At 45.4% G+C, this 14,093-nt stretch overlaps 1 protein-coding gene across 1 annotated transcript; it reads right to left on the reverse strand.

Annotated features, from left to right (window-relative positions):
• Positions 1 to 286: 286 nt before the first annotated feature.
• Positions 287 to 12,616, reverse strand: SMIM20 (small integral membrane protein 20). The gene is made up of 3 exons (XM_010963036.3): positions 12,382 to 12,616; positions 2,252 to 2,308; positions 287 to 1,478 (listed from the first exon to the last, which is right to left on the reverse strand). Exons 1-3 carry the CDS (start codon positions 12,488 to 12,490, stop codon positions 1,441 to 1,443), a joined length of 204 nt encoding a protein of 67 aa, XP_010961338.1. The 5' UTR covers positions 12,491 to 12,616; the 3' UTR covers positions 287 to 1,440.
• Positions 12,617 to 14,093: the final 1,477 nt, after the last annotated feature.

Consider the following 14,093-nt stretch of genomic DNA (forward strand, 5'->3'; position numbering starts at 1 on the left):
TCTCTGCAAAGAGGTAGACCAACGGCAAGGTCAAGACCAGGACAAAGATCCCACCCAGGAGGCTAAATTGAATCTGTTCCAGGCGACAAGTAAGCCATCAGGGCTGCCAAGTTCTTCTCTACAACATTTAGACACAGTCATTTCAGCTTGGATATTTTCCAAAGCAGATGGGACCAGCACTGGCCACTGTCACAGATAAGTCTCAATTAAGCACCCACTGGATGTGACTTTAAGTCACACGACCTTCTAGTGCCCCTTCCAAGGAAAACAGTGGTCACACGTACGCTGAATGAGTCAACTTCTTTTATTGGGGTTGTTAACTGTAAGTCAACTAAATGTTAGGGAATGCCTACCAAAATATGACGACTTTGGTTTTGGAACTATCAATCTTATTTCTTTTTGACAGTAATCAACATAATTATGCCAGTTGTCTGTTAAGCAAACTCCCAGTTCACAATAATGAAATTATGTCATCAGGCAGCTCATCTCAAAGCGCACACATGCAGTAATGAGCGAGGCGCTCTGCGAGACGGAAAAATGAGGGGTGTATCTCTTCAAAAGCACATCATCTAGCAAGCGGGCAGAAAGAGCACTAGAGCAAGAAGGTACCTGGTAGAGAATCACATTCAATAAATGTCTGTCTCTGCAAATCTGCTCTTTACTTTTAAGATTTCTACTTGTATACAATTTGACAACCACCACACAAATACCTAGTCAAATATAATCTAGTCAAATAGTACTTCTTGGTACAATTTAATGAGCTTATAAAAAAGGATTTACAAAAAACACTTACACCATTGTCAAGTAAAAAGAAATCATTTTAATACACACATTTTTACTTCCTTTAACTCAGCACTGGTTTCTGCTACACATGCACACCCATTTAGTTTGAACTTGCTTCATATTTATTTTCCAACGTGCAGCAACCTTCCCAACGAGCTAGTTGAGCTGAACTGTTTATTCTTAAGTAATAATGTACCTTGTCCTCAAAGAGTTTTATCAACTTTAACATTTTCGAAGAGCCCTATGAGGCTGCTCACTATGGTGGCTTTTAGCTGAAATTTCCTTTTGGAAGATGGCAAAACAGACAAACAGACGAGGATCTTCTCAATTCTACTGGTTGCTTACATTCATATCACAGCTCGGTTGGGTAAGAGGTAGAGACGGAATAATAAGTAGATCGCCTCCAAACACAGCTGGGTGAGAGAGCTTCATTTTTAGAAAGGAAACCGAATCATGAAAGCCTTCCTAATGGTGTGATTTGTTCCAGGGTTCTCTGATATTTAAGAAGGGAATTAATTCTTGTGCACAGCACTCTTGACGACATTAGAGACTTTTCTTCTCCAGCCATCATTCTCTAGCCAGGCGATTTATTGAACTTGGGGCAGTTGAAAGCACAAGGACTGTCTCCTTTCACAATCAGAGGTGGGGATAGCCTTCTCATTTCCGGCCAAATGGATCCGACCACACTTTTAACCCTATAGAGAGAAATAGGAATAAAAACAAGATTCGTTTGTAGACTTCCTACCACTTCCCTCAACACCAAACAAACAAGATGACATCAGAACTGAGTTGTGCAATTTCTACGCAGTTTGAGGCAGGGCGGGGAAGCTGTCAGAGCCCCGGAATGGAAGGGCTAGGAAGCTGGGGAATCCATGAGGGACTTTAAAATGGCTCGGAAATGGCCCCGTGACAGGGAGATATGTATTTGGCCTCGTTAAAAAAATAAATAAATAAAAAAGACCACAGCCACAGATTACAAGTTTTGGCTAATAAGCTGGAAACCTCTCATTCTCAGCCAACTTGGATCGTCTTAAAGTAACTAACCGTTCAGCCATAAAGGGAACTTTTGAGCTTTTGTATAAAGCTGAATCCTGCATCAATTAAAAGAGCTCACAAATAAACAGTACTTTCCCATGAGGGTAGTGTTTAAATAGGTGCTTGGTAAATAAGCCTGCAAAACAGCTATTTGCGCTTCATATTTAATTGCACGCTTGTTACACGTTGGTGCCCCCTGATCAAATGCAAAAGAGAAACGTGCAAACTTGCAAAAACTATTCTTGAGTGAAATGGTAAGATGAAGTCTTGGGGTGGCACCTCTGAAGTGGCAACTGCTGTGGAGTAAACAGCACAATCACAATCGAGCCTCGAAGTGAAAAAGATTTCTCCCGCTACAAAGCAAACATCCCCCGCCTCCCGCCCCAACAACACAATAGTCCACGTGGGACTGTGTTTTGATTTTTAAGTTTACCTGGTGGCTGCACATCTTCTTGAACAATACCAGCTCGATTTACGGCTTGTTCCTTCTCTAAGAAACACAACAGAGAAATTACTCTTTAGAGAGGGGTGTGGGGGGCAGCGGGAGTGGAAATCCTATCTAGATGGGAAAATTAGAAAACAATAGAGCTGAGTGCTGGCAGATTCAGAGCCGCTATGCAAAGCTTTTAGGTTATGGAAGTTAGATCCCATCAAGCAAAAAGATTGGATATTTTCAGTAAAAGCAAGCAAGCTGTACTTCAGAAGAAAAGCTCCCAACGAACATCTTTTCTCGGTGATCTCAGCAGTTTGGAAAGGCAACAAAAACAACAGAAAAAGAACAGTTTTGAAAGAACTGGTGGGTGTGATATTAGGAGGGCAAGACTGCTGAATTGAAGAAACAAGTACAATTAACAAGAAAACGATGTAGTTTATGTGTCGAAAATGTACTCCACTGAAGGCCTAGACCCAGAGCTAAATATGCTGTTTTTGATAGGAAATAGAGCAGAAAATTAATCTTTGGGTGGGTGGCTTTGGTTGGGATAATTGAAGCTTCCCTAATTGATTGCAGGTGCTGCGCCAATTAGTAAGCACGTTTTAGTGACAGCCGCTTAGCCCATCTCTTTGGAGATGTCCAACAGGCGAGGGCCAAGAGAAATTGGGCATTTTATGTCTGTGGGCTTCAAGCACTCTGACACATCTTTCTAAGTGGTTTCGAATAAACCCAAGGGCTGTGAAAACAAAGACTTATTATTTTAGGTCTCTTGACAAACAAATGGTGGCTTTTCAGGAGAAGGACTTAGAGCCAAGGGATGTTTATTACTATATTATAGTAATTAAGTGTTGTAATTGGAACTTTATTTTAATCAGGCTGACAGTGTTTCTTTAAATCCACATTTAGCTCTTATTTAATATTAGGCAGTTTTCTTTATTCTGGCCTCTGGATTCGTATAAAGTTACACAAGCATAACGGTACAAGAAACAGGAATTTGCCAGACTGGGAATATTCATTGAACTTGCTTCTCCCGTGATGTGACAGGAAGTCAATCCTAAGTGGCCTATCTGATAGTTTTATCAATGCCAAATTTTGCTTTGGCAAATAAAACACTGGGCAATAGGAATGATGTGAATCTTGACATCCAACCCTAAGCAAGAAGACACAGCATGAGGAAGCCCCTTATAGACAACAGTCCGATGGTTTCACTGGGCCTCTCTGAGAAGCAGCAGGTGAACAACAACCAAGACCCTGTGGACCAAGAAATGCCAAAGACTTCTCCCATCCAGAGTGTATGATAATGGGGCCTCTCAGGTGTCAGACTTTCTAAAATAACTCAACACAAAAGCCGAGCTCATTTCCTAAGAAGTTAAATTCCTGCAGGATTGAGCCCTACTGCACCGTCAGTAAGTCTCCAAGTATGGATGTGTCTCAAACACGCTCTTAGAAAATGCCAACCAGGAAAAGACTACTCTGTCATCGATCATGCCAGGGCCAAAAATAGATATCATTTTTTTACACCTATAAGGTCTATTCTCCAGTATTATGGAAGAAGGAAGAGATGAGTTTTTTAAAAATGCTGGATTGCCAGAAAGCATTCTAGACGTCCAGATTTAAGACAATCAGACATCCTGGTATACCGAACATGTTCTCCGAGAGGCCCGGTCCAGCAAAGCCAAAGAAGCTGGCAGACTGCCAAGCATCACAGGAAGTTGACTTCTGGTAGCAACAGAATGCCTAATTGTGCTCTAACCTCTTACAACGCAATGGAGAACCAAGGGAAGAGAAAAGAATCCGTCTTCACACTTCCTTGCTAATTGCTAATGAGGTTGGAGAGAGGCTGAGGATTTATTTTAAATAGACCATAATCTCTTTATAATCCTTGTCCTTACGCAACCACCTCTTTTTTCAGCTTGGAGAGGCAATTTAAACCGATTTGCTGAACCAGTTCCTACCAAGCGATAACCAGTATTAGCATCCTATCTACATCCCCGGTTCTTTAATCCATTAACGTCTTATAAATACTCTAAGGCCACAGCAGTCTTACACAAACTCGTGATATGACACAAAGACACTTTATTTGTGAACACAGAACATGCTAAGGGGAAAACAAGCTGGTCCCTCAGGATTTAGCAAGTACATCTTGATGAGGTTTCTATTTTGCTATCATTAGAGAAACAGCAAACGTCTATCAACCTCAGGAAAAGGGCAACGCAGAAGTCAGGGGTTTAACTATGTGGATAGATCAAGATAAGCTAATTACTGACTTTTCAGTAGTGAGCACGTTTTCTATCAGGAGTGAAATGATTAAAACACTAACAGACAACACTGGGCCTGGAGCTTTGCGACGCCGGTTAGGAAAGTCCCCACTTGGGCATCTCAGCAAGCCCGACTCTGCCCCCTGGTGCTAAGGCAGTGAGCTGATTTGCAGCTTTAATGGAGGATCATTCTCTCTACTCAAAGGGCCAGGTATATAATTAAAAACTCAGCAATACAGGCAGACGGGCTCAGTTCTGTACGGGACGATAAGAATCCACCTAACAATTTTTAAGTCTTTGAAAATGAAACATATCCTTATATTAAATGTCCATATTGTGAAATAATCTATGTGACTTGCTCCTTTATTTAACTGTCACAGCAAATGAATACAGCATACCCAAGCACCAGCCCCCTCAGCGGTCATCACTGACTAGGCGAGGGCGCTCTAGGGGAGGACCAGCAGGTAGAAACCTAGAAGCGGGTGCCGGTCTCGGGGCCCTACGCAGTGAGACTGCCACCTCCGAACACCCCCGCCATCTCCTCCTGCCAATGAACAGTTAAGATAAAAGCAACTCGCAACCTGCAGTAATTGGACAAATGTCAACATTTGAATATGGGCTGTGTATTACATAATAGCATTGTGTCAATATTAAATTTCCTGGATTGGATAATTGTGATTATGTAAGAGAATGTCCTTGTTCTCAGGAAGTACCTGCTGAAGTGTTTAGGGATGAAAGCTCACAGTGTCTTCAACTTATTCTCAAATGGTTCAGCAAAATAAAAGTACACCATTAAAATATGTGTATATAATTACACATGTATATATATATATGTGTCTATGTGTATGTAGATATAGATATGTAACATATATAGAGGGAGAGAAAGCGAATGTTGCAAAATGTTGACAACTGGTAAATCCAGGTGAAGGACCTAAAGGGATTGACTGTACTATTCTTAAATCTTCTCTGTAGGTTTGGATTTTTCTTTTCTTAATAACAAAAATATACAACTGCAAAACCAGTATAAGGCAGTCCAATAACACTGAGACTGCTCCATGATGATTACTTCGAAGTATCTTTTTTTAAATGGCAAATATAAAATTAAAAATACTTTTTCAGTGCTCCCATTTTGCTGCAGTCTGACTGCGGGGTGATTCAGGACTGGATATCTACCCTGGTGGCGAGTGTGAGCCAGCGGCTGAGGGGACCAAAGGGCCACCGGAAGCATGGATTCCTCCCAATACTGAGGACACTTGTTTTTCACCAGAGTGTGCGGTGGAATCCAGGCAGCTTTGTAAAGCCAGTTAGAGAATAAGACTTTAGTCTGTGCACTGACCTTGTATTTGACTCTACTGTGAAAGGAAGAAAAAGCAAATTCTTGGCACCTGCCACGTGCGGGAAGGGTATAGCTTAGTTGTATGGTGTGTGCTTAGCATGCTCGAGGTCCTGGTTCAATTCCCAGCACCTCTGTTTAAATAAAGAAACAAACCTAAGCACCTGCCATGTAATCAGGAAAATGCTCTTCCAAGGTCAGAATCATTTCTGCATCAAGTGATTTCTCGCAGCCCTGTTCCGGTTAGGGGTGGGAGGACAGAGGTAGGAGAACTGGGGTCTCACGGCTCTTCTAATGTAACCTTTCTCTTTGCTGGCAGGCGCTTTCCCCTGTCCTAAATGCAGGTGAAAGAGGAAGTCATTAAGCAGCAGACAAGGCCGGGGAGTTAGGGTGTAGCGTCTACCCAGCAATGAATATATGCTGAATGACCTTGGACAAGTCATCTAAGCGAGGAGACTGAATGAGTACCGGGTTTCTGGCAAAACCCTAGGATTTCATGCTCCTGCACATCTAACTAAAGTTAAAAATGAACAGGATCACAGAAGATGATCTTACTCTGCCTCATTACATAGGTTGCCCTGAAATGGATGTTATTTTCAAAAGGCCACATTCAGGATCACTGTCTGGTTCTATGATGCTAAGACAAAAGGCAGATCAGGCTTCGAGTTACAGCACCTGTACCCTTCCCCAGACGTGGGCTCTTCACACAAACCGTGCTGCGCCGATGGGGTGAAAGCTAAAAAGCACTGTCAGGGATTCCCTCCAGAGGCCCAGCACAACTGTCCCCATCCTTCTGGTTTGGGACCGCCGACTACCAATGCCAAAGGCCACCTCCCCAGTGTTCATTTCAGTACCGAGGTCTCACATGTCAAACTGACTATGTATTCCACCTGAAACCTGACTTGGTAAAGTCTGGCTGAGTTAGTGAAAGGGCTGAAGATCACACTGCACGTCAAAATGAAATCCAGTACTACAATCTTGTGGTAGTGGCCTGCCTGCTTTTGAATCATGGAAGATCTCCTTGGCTTTCTTTTACGTAAGCAGTCTTCTGCCTCTTTTCTACTGCCTTGACGCTTACTGCAGCAGGGGCCCGGGAACCTAACTGTCCCCATACCCAGGCTGGCCAGCATCAGTCAGGCTGGCCCAGCTGAAGGGTCTGCGCCGACAGGACACTTGGGCCCTACATGGCCTGGGTTCCTCCCTTGCCAGCCCCGCTCCCCTTCTCAAGGACTGGGTGTCTGCTCTGCCCTTCCAAGGACTCTGGGCTTCTCCTCAGTCCTCCTTGGAATAGAAATGTGTGAAGGATGCTCAGCAGAGGAAGACCCAACAAGAGAGGCTAAGGAGAGGCAGAAAGGCAGGAGCGAAAGAGCAAAGCCGGGAGTACTGGCGGAGGGGACGGTCACAAAGCCCAGGGGAGAGTCAAGGAGGGAGCAGCTGGCCGGGGGCCCTGCCTCTCTCTTACTCATTGTTACCTGACCTCCTGTGTCACAAAGACAACAGAAGCCGCAACAACCGGGAAGTGCCTACAACTTGCCAACGTCACACCTACGTCTAGCTGGACCCACACCCACCCTTCCTCCTGAGCTGGTGGAAGAGGTGCCCTGCCTTTGGTCCAAGGCTTCCTCTTCCATCTGATCTCAAGATCCCTGCCACCTCCCACTCTGTGGGTCATCTTCTCTCTCCAGCATCCTTCTCTATCTAGAGACTCTCTTGGGTCTCCCACTGCTACCAGCCAAAACGAAAACAAAACTCCCCTGAGCTCCCTTGATCTGCTGCAAATATAATTTGTCATTCTCCTCTCCATAGAGCCCAGTATCTTTAAATAGTCAACCTAATAAACTATTTAGTCTTCAGTCCCTTGCAATCTGCTTTCTGCTCACTACCACGCCACCGAAAGCATTCTTAACAAAACAGCCAATGAGCTTTACCTTCTTCTTGCTAAATCCAATGGATATTTTCACTTCTCATCCTTTTCACTGTCTCCCAGCAGCCTAGCCCTGCTGACCACACACTTTTCATGAGGAGCTGTCTTTGTGGGACGTGTGACCACAGCCTCTTCTGGCTGTAATTCTCTCTCCCCGGCCACTCCTTGTCAGTCTCTTCTGGGGGCCCTTCCTCCCTGACCGCTTGCTCTTCAGACCTTCACCTGCACCCTGCCCTGGACCAGCTGTCTTCCTCCACCTCTGAGTGCTGCCTGGGAGCCCTGCCCACCGCAGTGACTCTGCTTCCCCTCTGGTGCTGACAACACGCCACCTCTAGCTCCAGCTCAGATCCTGCGGCTCAGCTCCAGACTGGCCCATCCCATCACCCAGGGGAAGGCTCCAAGAGCACATCCGGGTACCTAAAACTTGATACATCCAAAATTGAATTAACTTGTCCTCTCATCCCCCCAAATCGATTCCTTCTTGTGTTTCTTAATGAGTAGTACCACCATCTCCTCAGCTGCTGGAGCCAGAAAGCTGGGTGCCAGTCTCATCCCCCTCTATCCCTCACCCTTGAGTGAATCAGTCACAAATCCCTGTAGAGGATTTATTTCTTAAGTATGGCTCCCAAATTCAGTACTCCTCCTGAGGCCCATAACCACTGCCACTCTGGTCAGTCACCTCTCCTGGATGCCAAGGGAAGCACACCCTTCCTGTACCTGGCCTTCTACCTCCAACCCTGACCCTTCCAGCCCCTCCAACACATACAGACAGAGGGAATCCGATCACCTTGCTCTGATTACAATACTTCAGTGATTCTCCACTGGCTGGACTCTGAGGACAGCAGAGGGTTATTGAAGTATTTTAAACAAGCAAGTGAGATGATCAAATTCAAAGAACAAATAGCACGACGGTCGACTTCTCAACAGCCACAGCAGAAGACCTGGAGTTCTACACTGACACACAAGAGTGGATTTTCCCAGTTACAATTTCTCATCAAAGAAATATAAACAGATGTATTTCAGAATGGAGAAAACTGAAACTAGAAAGGAGTGAGATAAAAGAAGGATCAGTGAGTAAAGAATGAGGGTAAAGAGAGACAATCAGTGCCTGTGTAAAATGCTGGTGGTACTAAGTGATTTGGGGAGCCACAAACACCAGGCAGGGTGAGCGGGGCACATGGGACGGGGCTGCCCATCCTCAGGTCTTTGTATATTTCACAGGAGGTGAAGGTATTGACTAACTTTAAACTGTAATCACAATGGAAGAAAAATACAATGTAAAACTTTCAAACTAGTAGAGTGGGAGAAATTAAACAAAGAAGGCTTGCAGGCAGAAAAGGAGCAAAGAAGGGAGTAGAGAAACAGAAGAATAAATGGAAAACACAAGACAAGGAAAATAAATGTAAATATATCAGTAAACATAAGTGAAAATGATTCCAATCTAACAGTTAAAAAAGATGATCAGATTGGATTTTTTAAAAATCCCAGTTTAGGGTGGTTATAAGACTTAAGGACAAATAAAGGCTAAATATAAGAGTGTATATACACACACACACACCAGGAAAACACTAACCAACAGAAAACTGGTAACGATGATAGTATCAGATAAAACAGAGTTGGGGAGGAGTATTAGGGGTAAAAAGGACTCTTACATAATGATAATCGAAAAAATTCTCCAGAATATTCTAGATTGTGTGCACTGAATAATATGGCCTCAAGATATCTAAGTAACAGAATTAAGAAGCTTGTTCTGAAACCGTCACAGACAGAACTCTGTACCCCAAACCGAGAGGACATACATCATTCCCAGCACACAAGGAACATTTGCAAAAATTGACTTGTACCAAGTCACAAAGCAAATCTTGACCAACATCAAAGAGTCAAAATCATAGTCTGAATTCTTTGACCCCAAATGAAAAGAAGGTAGATCAGCAACAACAAAGCAGCTAGGAAAACCCCCGTGGCTGCTGGGTAGAGAGAGGGTGGTCGCGGGGGCCTAGTGGAGCAGGGAGACCAGCTCAGAGTTCGAGGACTGGGCAAGGGTGGGGACAGTGACATGAAAGAAGAGCTCTGACCATCTTGTCCAGTCATATACATCCGGCATCTAACACAGTGCCAGATACACAGCAACTGCTAAAATTCGGGTTTTAAAAAAATGAAAAGGAAGCTAAACAAATGCTAGTTGAATGTGTCAAAGTGAACTGAAGCTCTGTCCTCACAGCGGGTTCCCATGACCCAGTCACTAATGCCTCACCTGATGGGACCTCAGTTTACTGCCAGGTCAGCCAGCTTTGGGTCTGTCCACCTGTTTAAATCCCCTTGTCTCATTTCCCTGCCCCTGTGGCTCCTTATTTTTGAAATGTTTTTATGCGATGCCTAACATAAGACAAAGTGTTTCCACATCTGTTATCTCATTTAATTCTCTCCAAAACCTGTACATTCGGTTCTGCTAATTCCACTGTTACAGATGAGGAAAAAGGCCAGGCTCAGAAAGGTTAAGTAACTCACCTTAAGATCCTCATCTAGTAAAGGATTTAGACCCTCATCTAACTTATTCTCACCCTCTTAGAAAGGCAGCATGGTTCCCTGGTGTAGCGATTTAGGACACTGTTCAAATTCCAGATCTGTGACTCATCAGCTGGGGGTCCCTGTGCAAGGTAACTATTCCTACCTTAGTCTGTCCACATGCAAAATGGGGATGATGATCCCATAGCAACTACCATACACAGTTGTTATGAGAACCAAATGAGTTAATATATATGAAGTGCATGGAAGAGTGTCAGACATACAATAAGCTTTCAATAAACATTAGCTGTTTTGTGTCATTTACCCATTTAAGGAATCAATTACAACTCTCAGATAAAAGTTGTCCAAATTAAAATTGAACCAGGAATGTGGGCAGGTGTAGATCATCTTATAGTTAAAAATGCAGCTATTGTAGCCACGAGCACTAAACGTTCACTTAAAAGGCCTAATTTGTCTGTCTCAGGGTGACTCACTCAACTACGGACTCTGGACTAGCCCTGTAAGACTGCTGTTGGGAGACACAGCACAGACGCCTTGATATTCTGACCAGGGCAGGGTTTCTCAAGCTCAGGGCTGATCACATTTTGGGCTGGGTAATTCTTTGTCATGAGGGGGCTGTCCCGTTGCACTGCAGAAAGTTTAGCAGCAACCCCGGCCTCTACGCACTAGATGTTAGTAGCACACCCATCCCACCCCACCCATTTTGTGACAAGCAAAAATGTCTCCAGATAGAACCAAATGTCCCCTGGGGAGCAGGGGGACAAAAATCATCCCCAGTTGAGAGCCAGCTCTAGTCTTCACAACTAAAACTTTTCTAGTGGGATCCCAAGCAGACTCCCTTGTCCCCAGTTCAACTCTAGAGGTTGTAATAAAATAGCCTGGAGCAGGGATCCAGTACCCAGGGGTAATGTAGATAGATTATTCAGGGCTTCACACAGTCCCATGTTCACCCCCACGCATGGTGCATGGAGATAGGCTGGAAGGCAGAATGCAGAAGCCATTTCAATCCTGGCTACAAGGAAATTTTAGTGTGTACTTAAAACACTCTGCCTCAGAAACCAAATGTAGCATTTGTAACGGGCAGAACATTTACACGGAGCTTTCGCCTTCAAATCACCAAGCTCTCAGCCTCCGCTAATACTCTCAAGGGGCAGGTTTGGCCCCCTTCCATCTTCAAGATGATTCAGGTTTCCTGGAGAACAAAATGAGCCTCTAATGCCTTATATTTTCTCTCTGACAGATGGTTTCAGATGTATCAAAGTGCTAATCCTTGCTGAGGTATAGGTCTCAGGGAAGGAGAGTTTGGCTTTTCGAATGATAGGACTTGAATGATTAAGGAAGAAAATTACTCCCAGGATATTCACCATTGTCATATGAGCAACCAGATTAAAAATGAAGGAAGACAGCAGAATCTGAAAAAAGATTTGAGGAGAAAGGAGTGGAAAAACTCAAAACCCAGGTTAACAGTTTAGGTTTGAAACATTTCCACTCAAAGACATCTTTGGGAGTGGAAATGAAGTGCAATAAAAACACCTTCAAGTTCAAGATTAATTAAGGCCCATTCCCACATCACCATTCCCATCTTCAGTGTGTGAAATTATGTCTGGAGACAGAGGCTGGACTTGGAATATTTGTCTTGCCCCATTTACCAGCTGTGTGACCTTGGGCATGTTATACAACCTCTCTGAGCCTCAATTTCCCCACCTGTAAAACAGATAATACCTACCTCAAAGTAAGCTTGTGTAAATTAAACGATCCAGTGTTTGCCTTACGAGACTACATAAGCCTTCAGTGAATGTCACTGAGTATAAACTAGTATTTAGTGTTGACCTACTCTGTGAAATTTTTGAGTCTCACCAGAGAATAGATGGTTTTATATTAAGGTACTGTAAAAACAGATAACTACTGATGAGGATGTTGGGGGTCCGAGAGGTTGTCCAAGGTCACACAAAGGGGCACATAGTGGGATTCGACCCCGCGTCTCCCTGACTCGCCAGCCACCTCCCTCCATAGCCCCACGTGGAAAGGACGAAGGGAAGTGGGGGAGTTACTGGAGCCAGGCCACCACGCGGAGTCAGAGGTCACTCACGGTACTCTTCTAGCCGCATTAGAGGCCGGAAGTAGATGGGGTAGAAGGCGGCGCCGATCAGGGAGATGAAGCCGCCGAAAATGAAAGCGGTGCGTAGGTTCGGGGACATGGCTACAGCCAGGGGCTGCCCTGACCCGCTGAGCACCCCGCACTCTCGGAATTCAGACTCACGCCGGCTGGGTCGTGACCCCGCTCGGAGGAAGAGTACCGGCTTTCGCTTCCGGGCCTTGGAGGCGGGGCTAGGAGGAGGGGCGGGGATGGGGCGGAGCGAGGTTGGGGCAGGGGTGGAACCAGAGGCGGGGCCTAGGGGCTGGGTGGAGCTAGGGCGGGGCGGGGCGGGGGCGGGGCCTGGGACCCGGGGCACTGCCTCCCCGGCGCTCCCTGACTGCGCGCTGCACTGGACGAGCGCCGGCTGCGATTTGAATGTGGACCTTTACTGCTCTCTGTTCCCTGTTCTGCCCGCTCAACCTGGTTCTCCTCTTAGCCGCTCCACCAACCACTCTTCAGACCTCGTTTAGCACTGCCTTCATTACCAACCACGCTTTTTCGTTCTTCAAATTGATTTGATTTTAGTGACTACACCGTTAGGTGGAGGCTCTCTATGGCTGGCTGATTTAATCCTCATATCATTTACAAGTGAGGGAATCCTGGCTTGGCTGCTCAGATTTGGGCCCAAAGGGCGGTTTGAGGGTATTAGAGACAAAGGTGCAAATCGCCAGGCCCAAGATGGCCTGCAGGGAATTCTGAAATCGGAGCCAGAGGGGCTCCTGAATCGAGACTAGCCTGGGAGGAATGTTGTTTCAACATCCAAGCTACAAGTAGATCTTTTCTGACTCCGATTTTCCATTCCCTCCTCTCTCCCTCTTCCCTTTGCTGAATGTCAGGGTTATGAAGCACAGTGGGGAGTAAATAGAGATCAGTGCAGGGCAGGGAGCCTGGGGTGGAAACCACCGAGGACAGACACCTTCTTCCTCTTCCTAGGATCGCCATCCTCCGTGCTTCTAGGTGGGCTGCTGCAGTATAAGACCTGCCCCTTCCCCGGCCCAGGGGTACTGGGCAGCTGAGACCAAGATTCCCTAGGCTTTCACTCAACCCTTTGTAAATAAGAATGCTACCAGCAGCCGGGAGCTGGGGAACAAAGACGACCCCAGAAAATCTTGACACCCCCCAACATCGTTATTTAGTCCAGAAAATGGTGCAGAGGACACAGATTTCCTCTTTCTCTGTAGTTTTGCAGTTGAGTCAGGCTACTATTTACCTTCGTGGTTCCAGGAGCTTATAAATCAGGTATTTGAACTGTCAGCCGATTTATAGACTGTCTGCTGTGCCCCAAACGCCTGGCAAAGTGCTATGGGGGATACAAAGATGAATAAGACGTGACCCTTGCTCTCCAGGATCCTGCCATGTGGCCAAAGAGACAGGACATATACATAAAAAGATAACTAATGACCGGACGCAGCCTATTGCTGATGAGTGATACGGTCCTGCGGGCTACAGAAGTTCAGAGGAGGAAGACAGATGACTGTAGGGTGAGACAGCTGCTCCGCGGGCACTGCAGGAGCTTGTTAGGGTGAAGACAGAAGCCTTTATAGCAAAGAGGGAAGCTGCGATGCGTGCTTTATATCACCTGATCTGAAAATCTCAAGCGTTCTGTGCATTTGTCATTTTAGCCACCCAGCAGCCCTTTCTCTTTCTGTTAATAGTATTCCAGA

This window comes from Camelus bactrianus, chromosome 2, assembly GCF_048773025.1.
Source record: "Camelus bactrianus isolate YW-2024 breed Bactrian camel chromosome 2, ASM4877302v1, whole genome shotgun sequence".
Lineage (NCBI taxonomy): Eukaryota > Metazoa > Chordata > Mammalia > Artiodactyla > Camelidae > Camelus > Camelus bactrianus.

Excerpts from the sequence above, each read along its gene's own strand:
- SMIM20 (XM_010963036.3), bottom strand. The coding sequence starts at position 12,490 with ATGTCCCCGAACCTACGCACCGCTTTCATTTTCGGCGGCTTCATCTCC. Across the intron at positions 2,309-12,381 it reads AATGCGGCTAGAAGAGTACC|AGAAGGAACAAGCCGTAAAT; the intron begins GTGAGTGACCTC and ends TGTGTTTCTTAG. Across the intron at positions 1,479-2,251 it reads AGAAGATGTGCAGCCACCAG|GGTTAAAAGTGTGGTCGGAT; the intron begins GTAAACTTAAAA and ends TTCTCTCTATAG.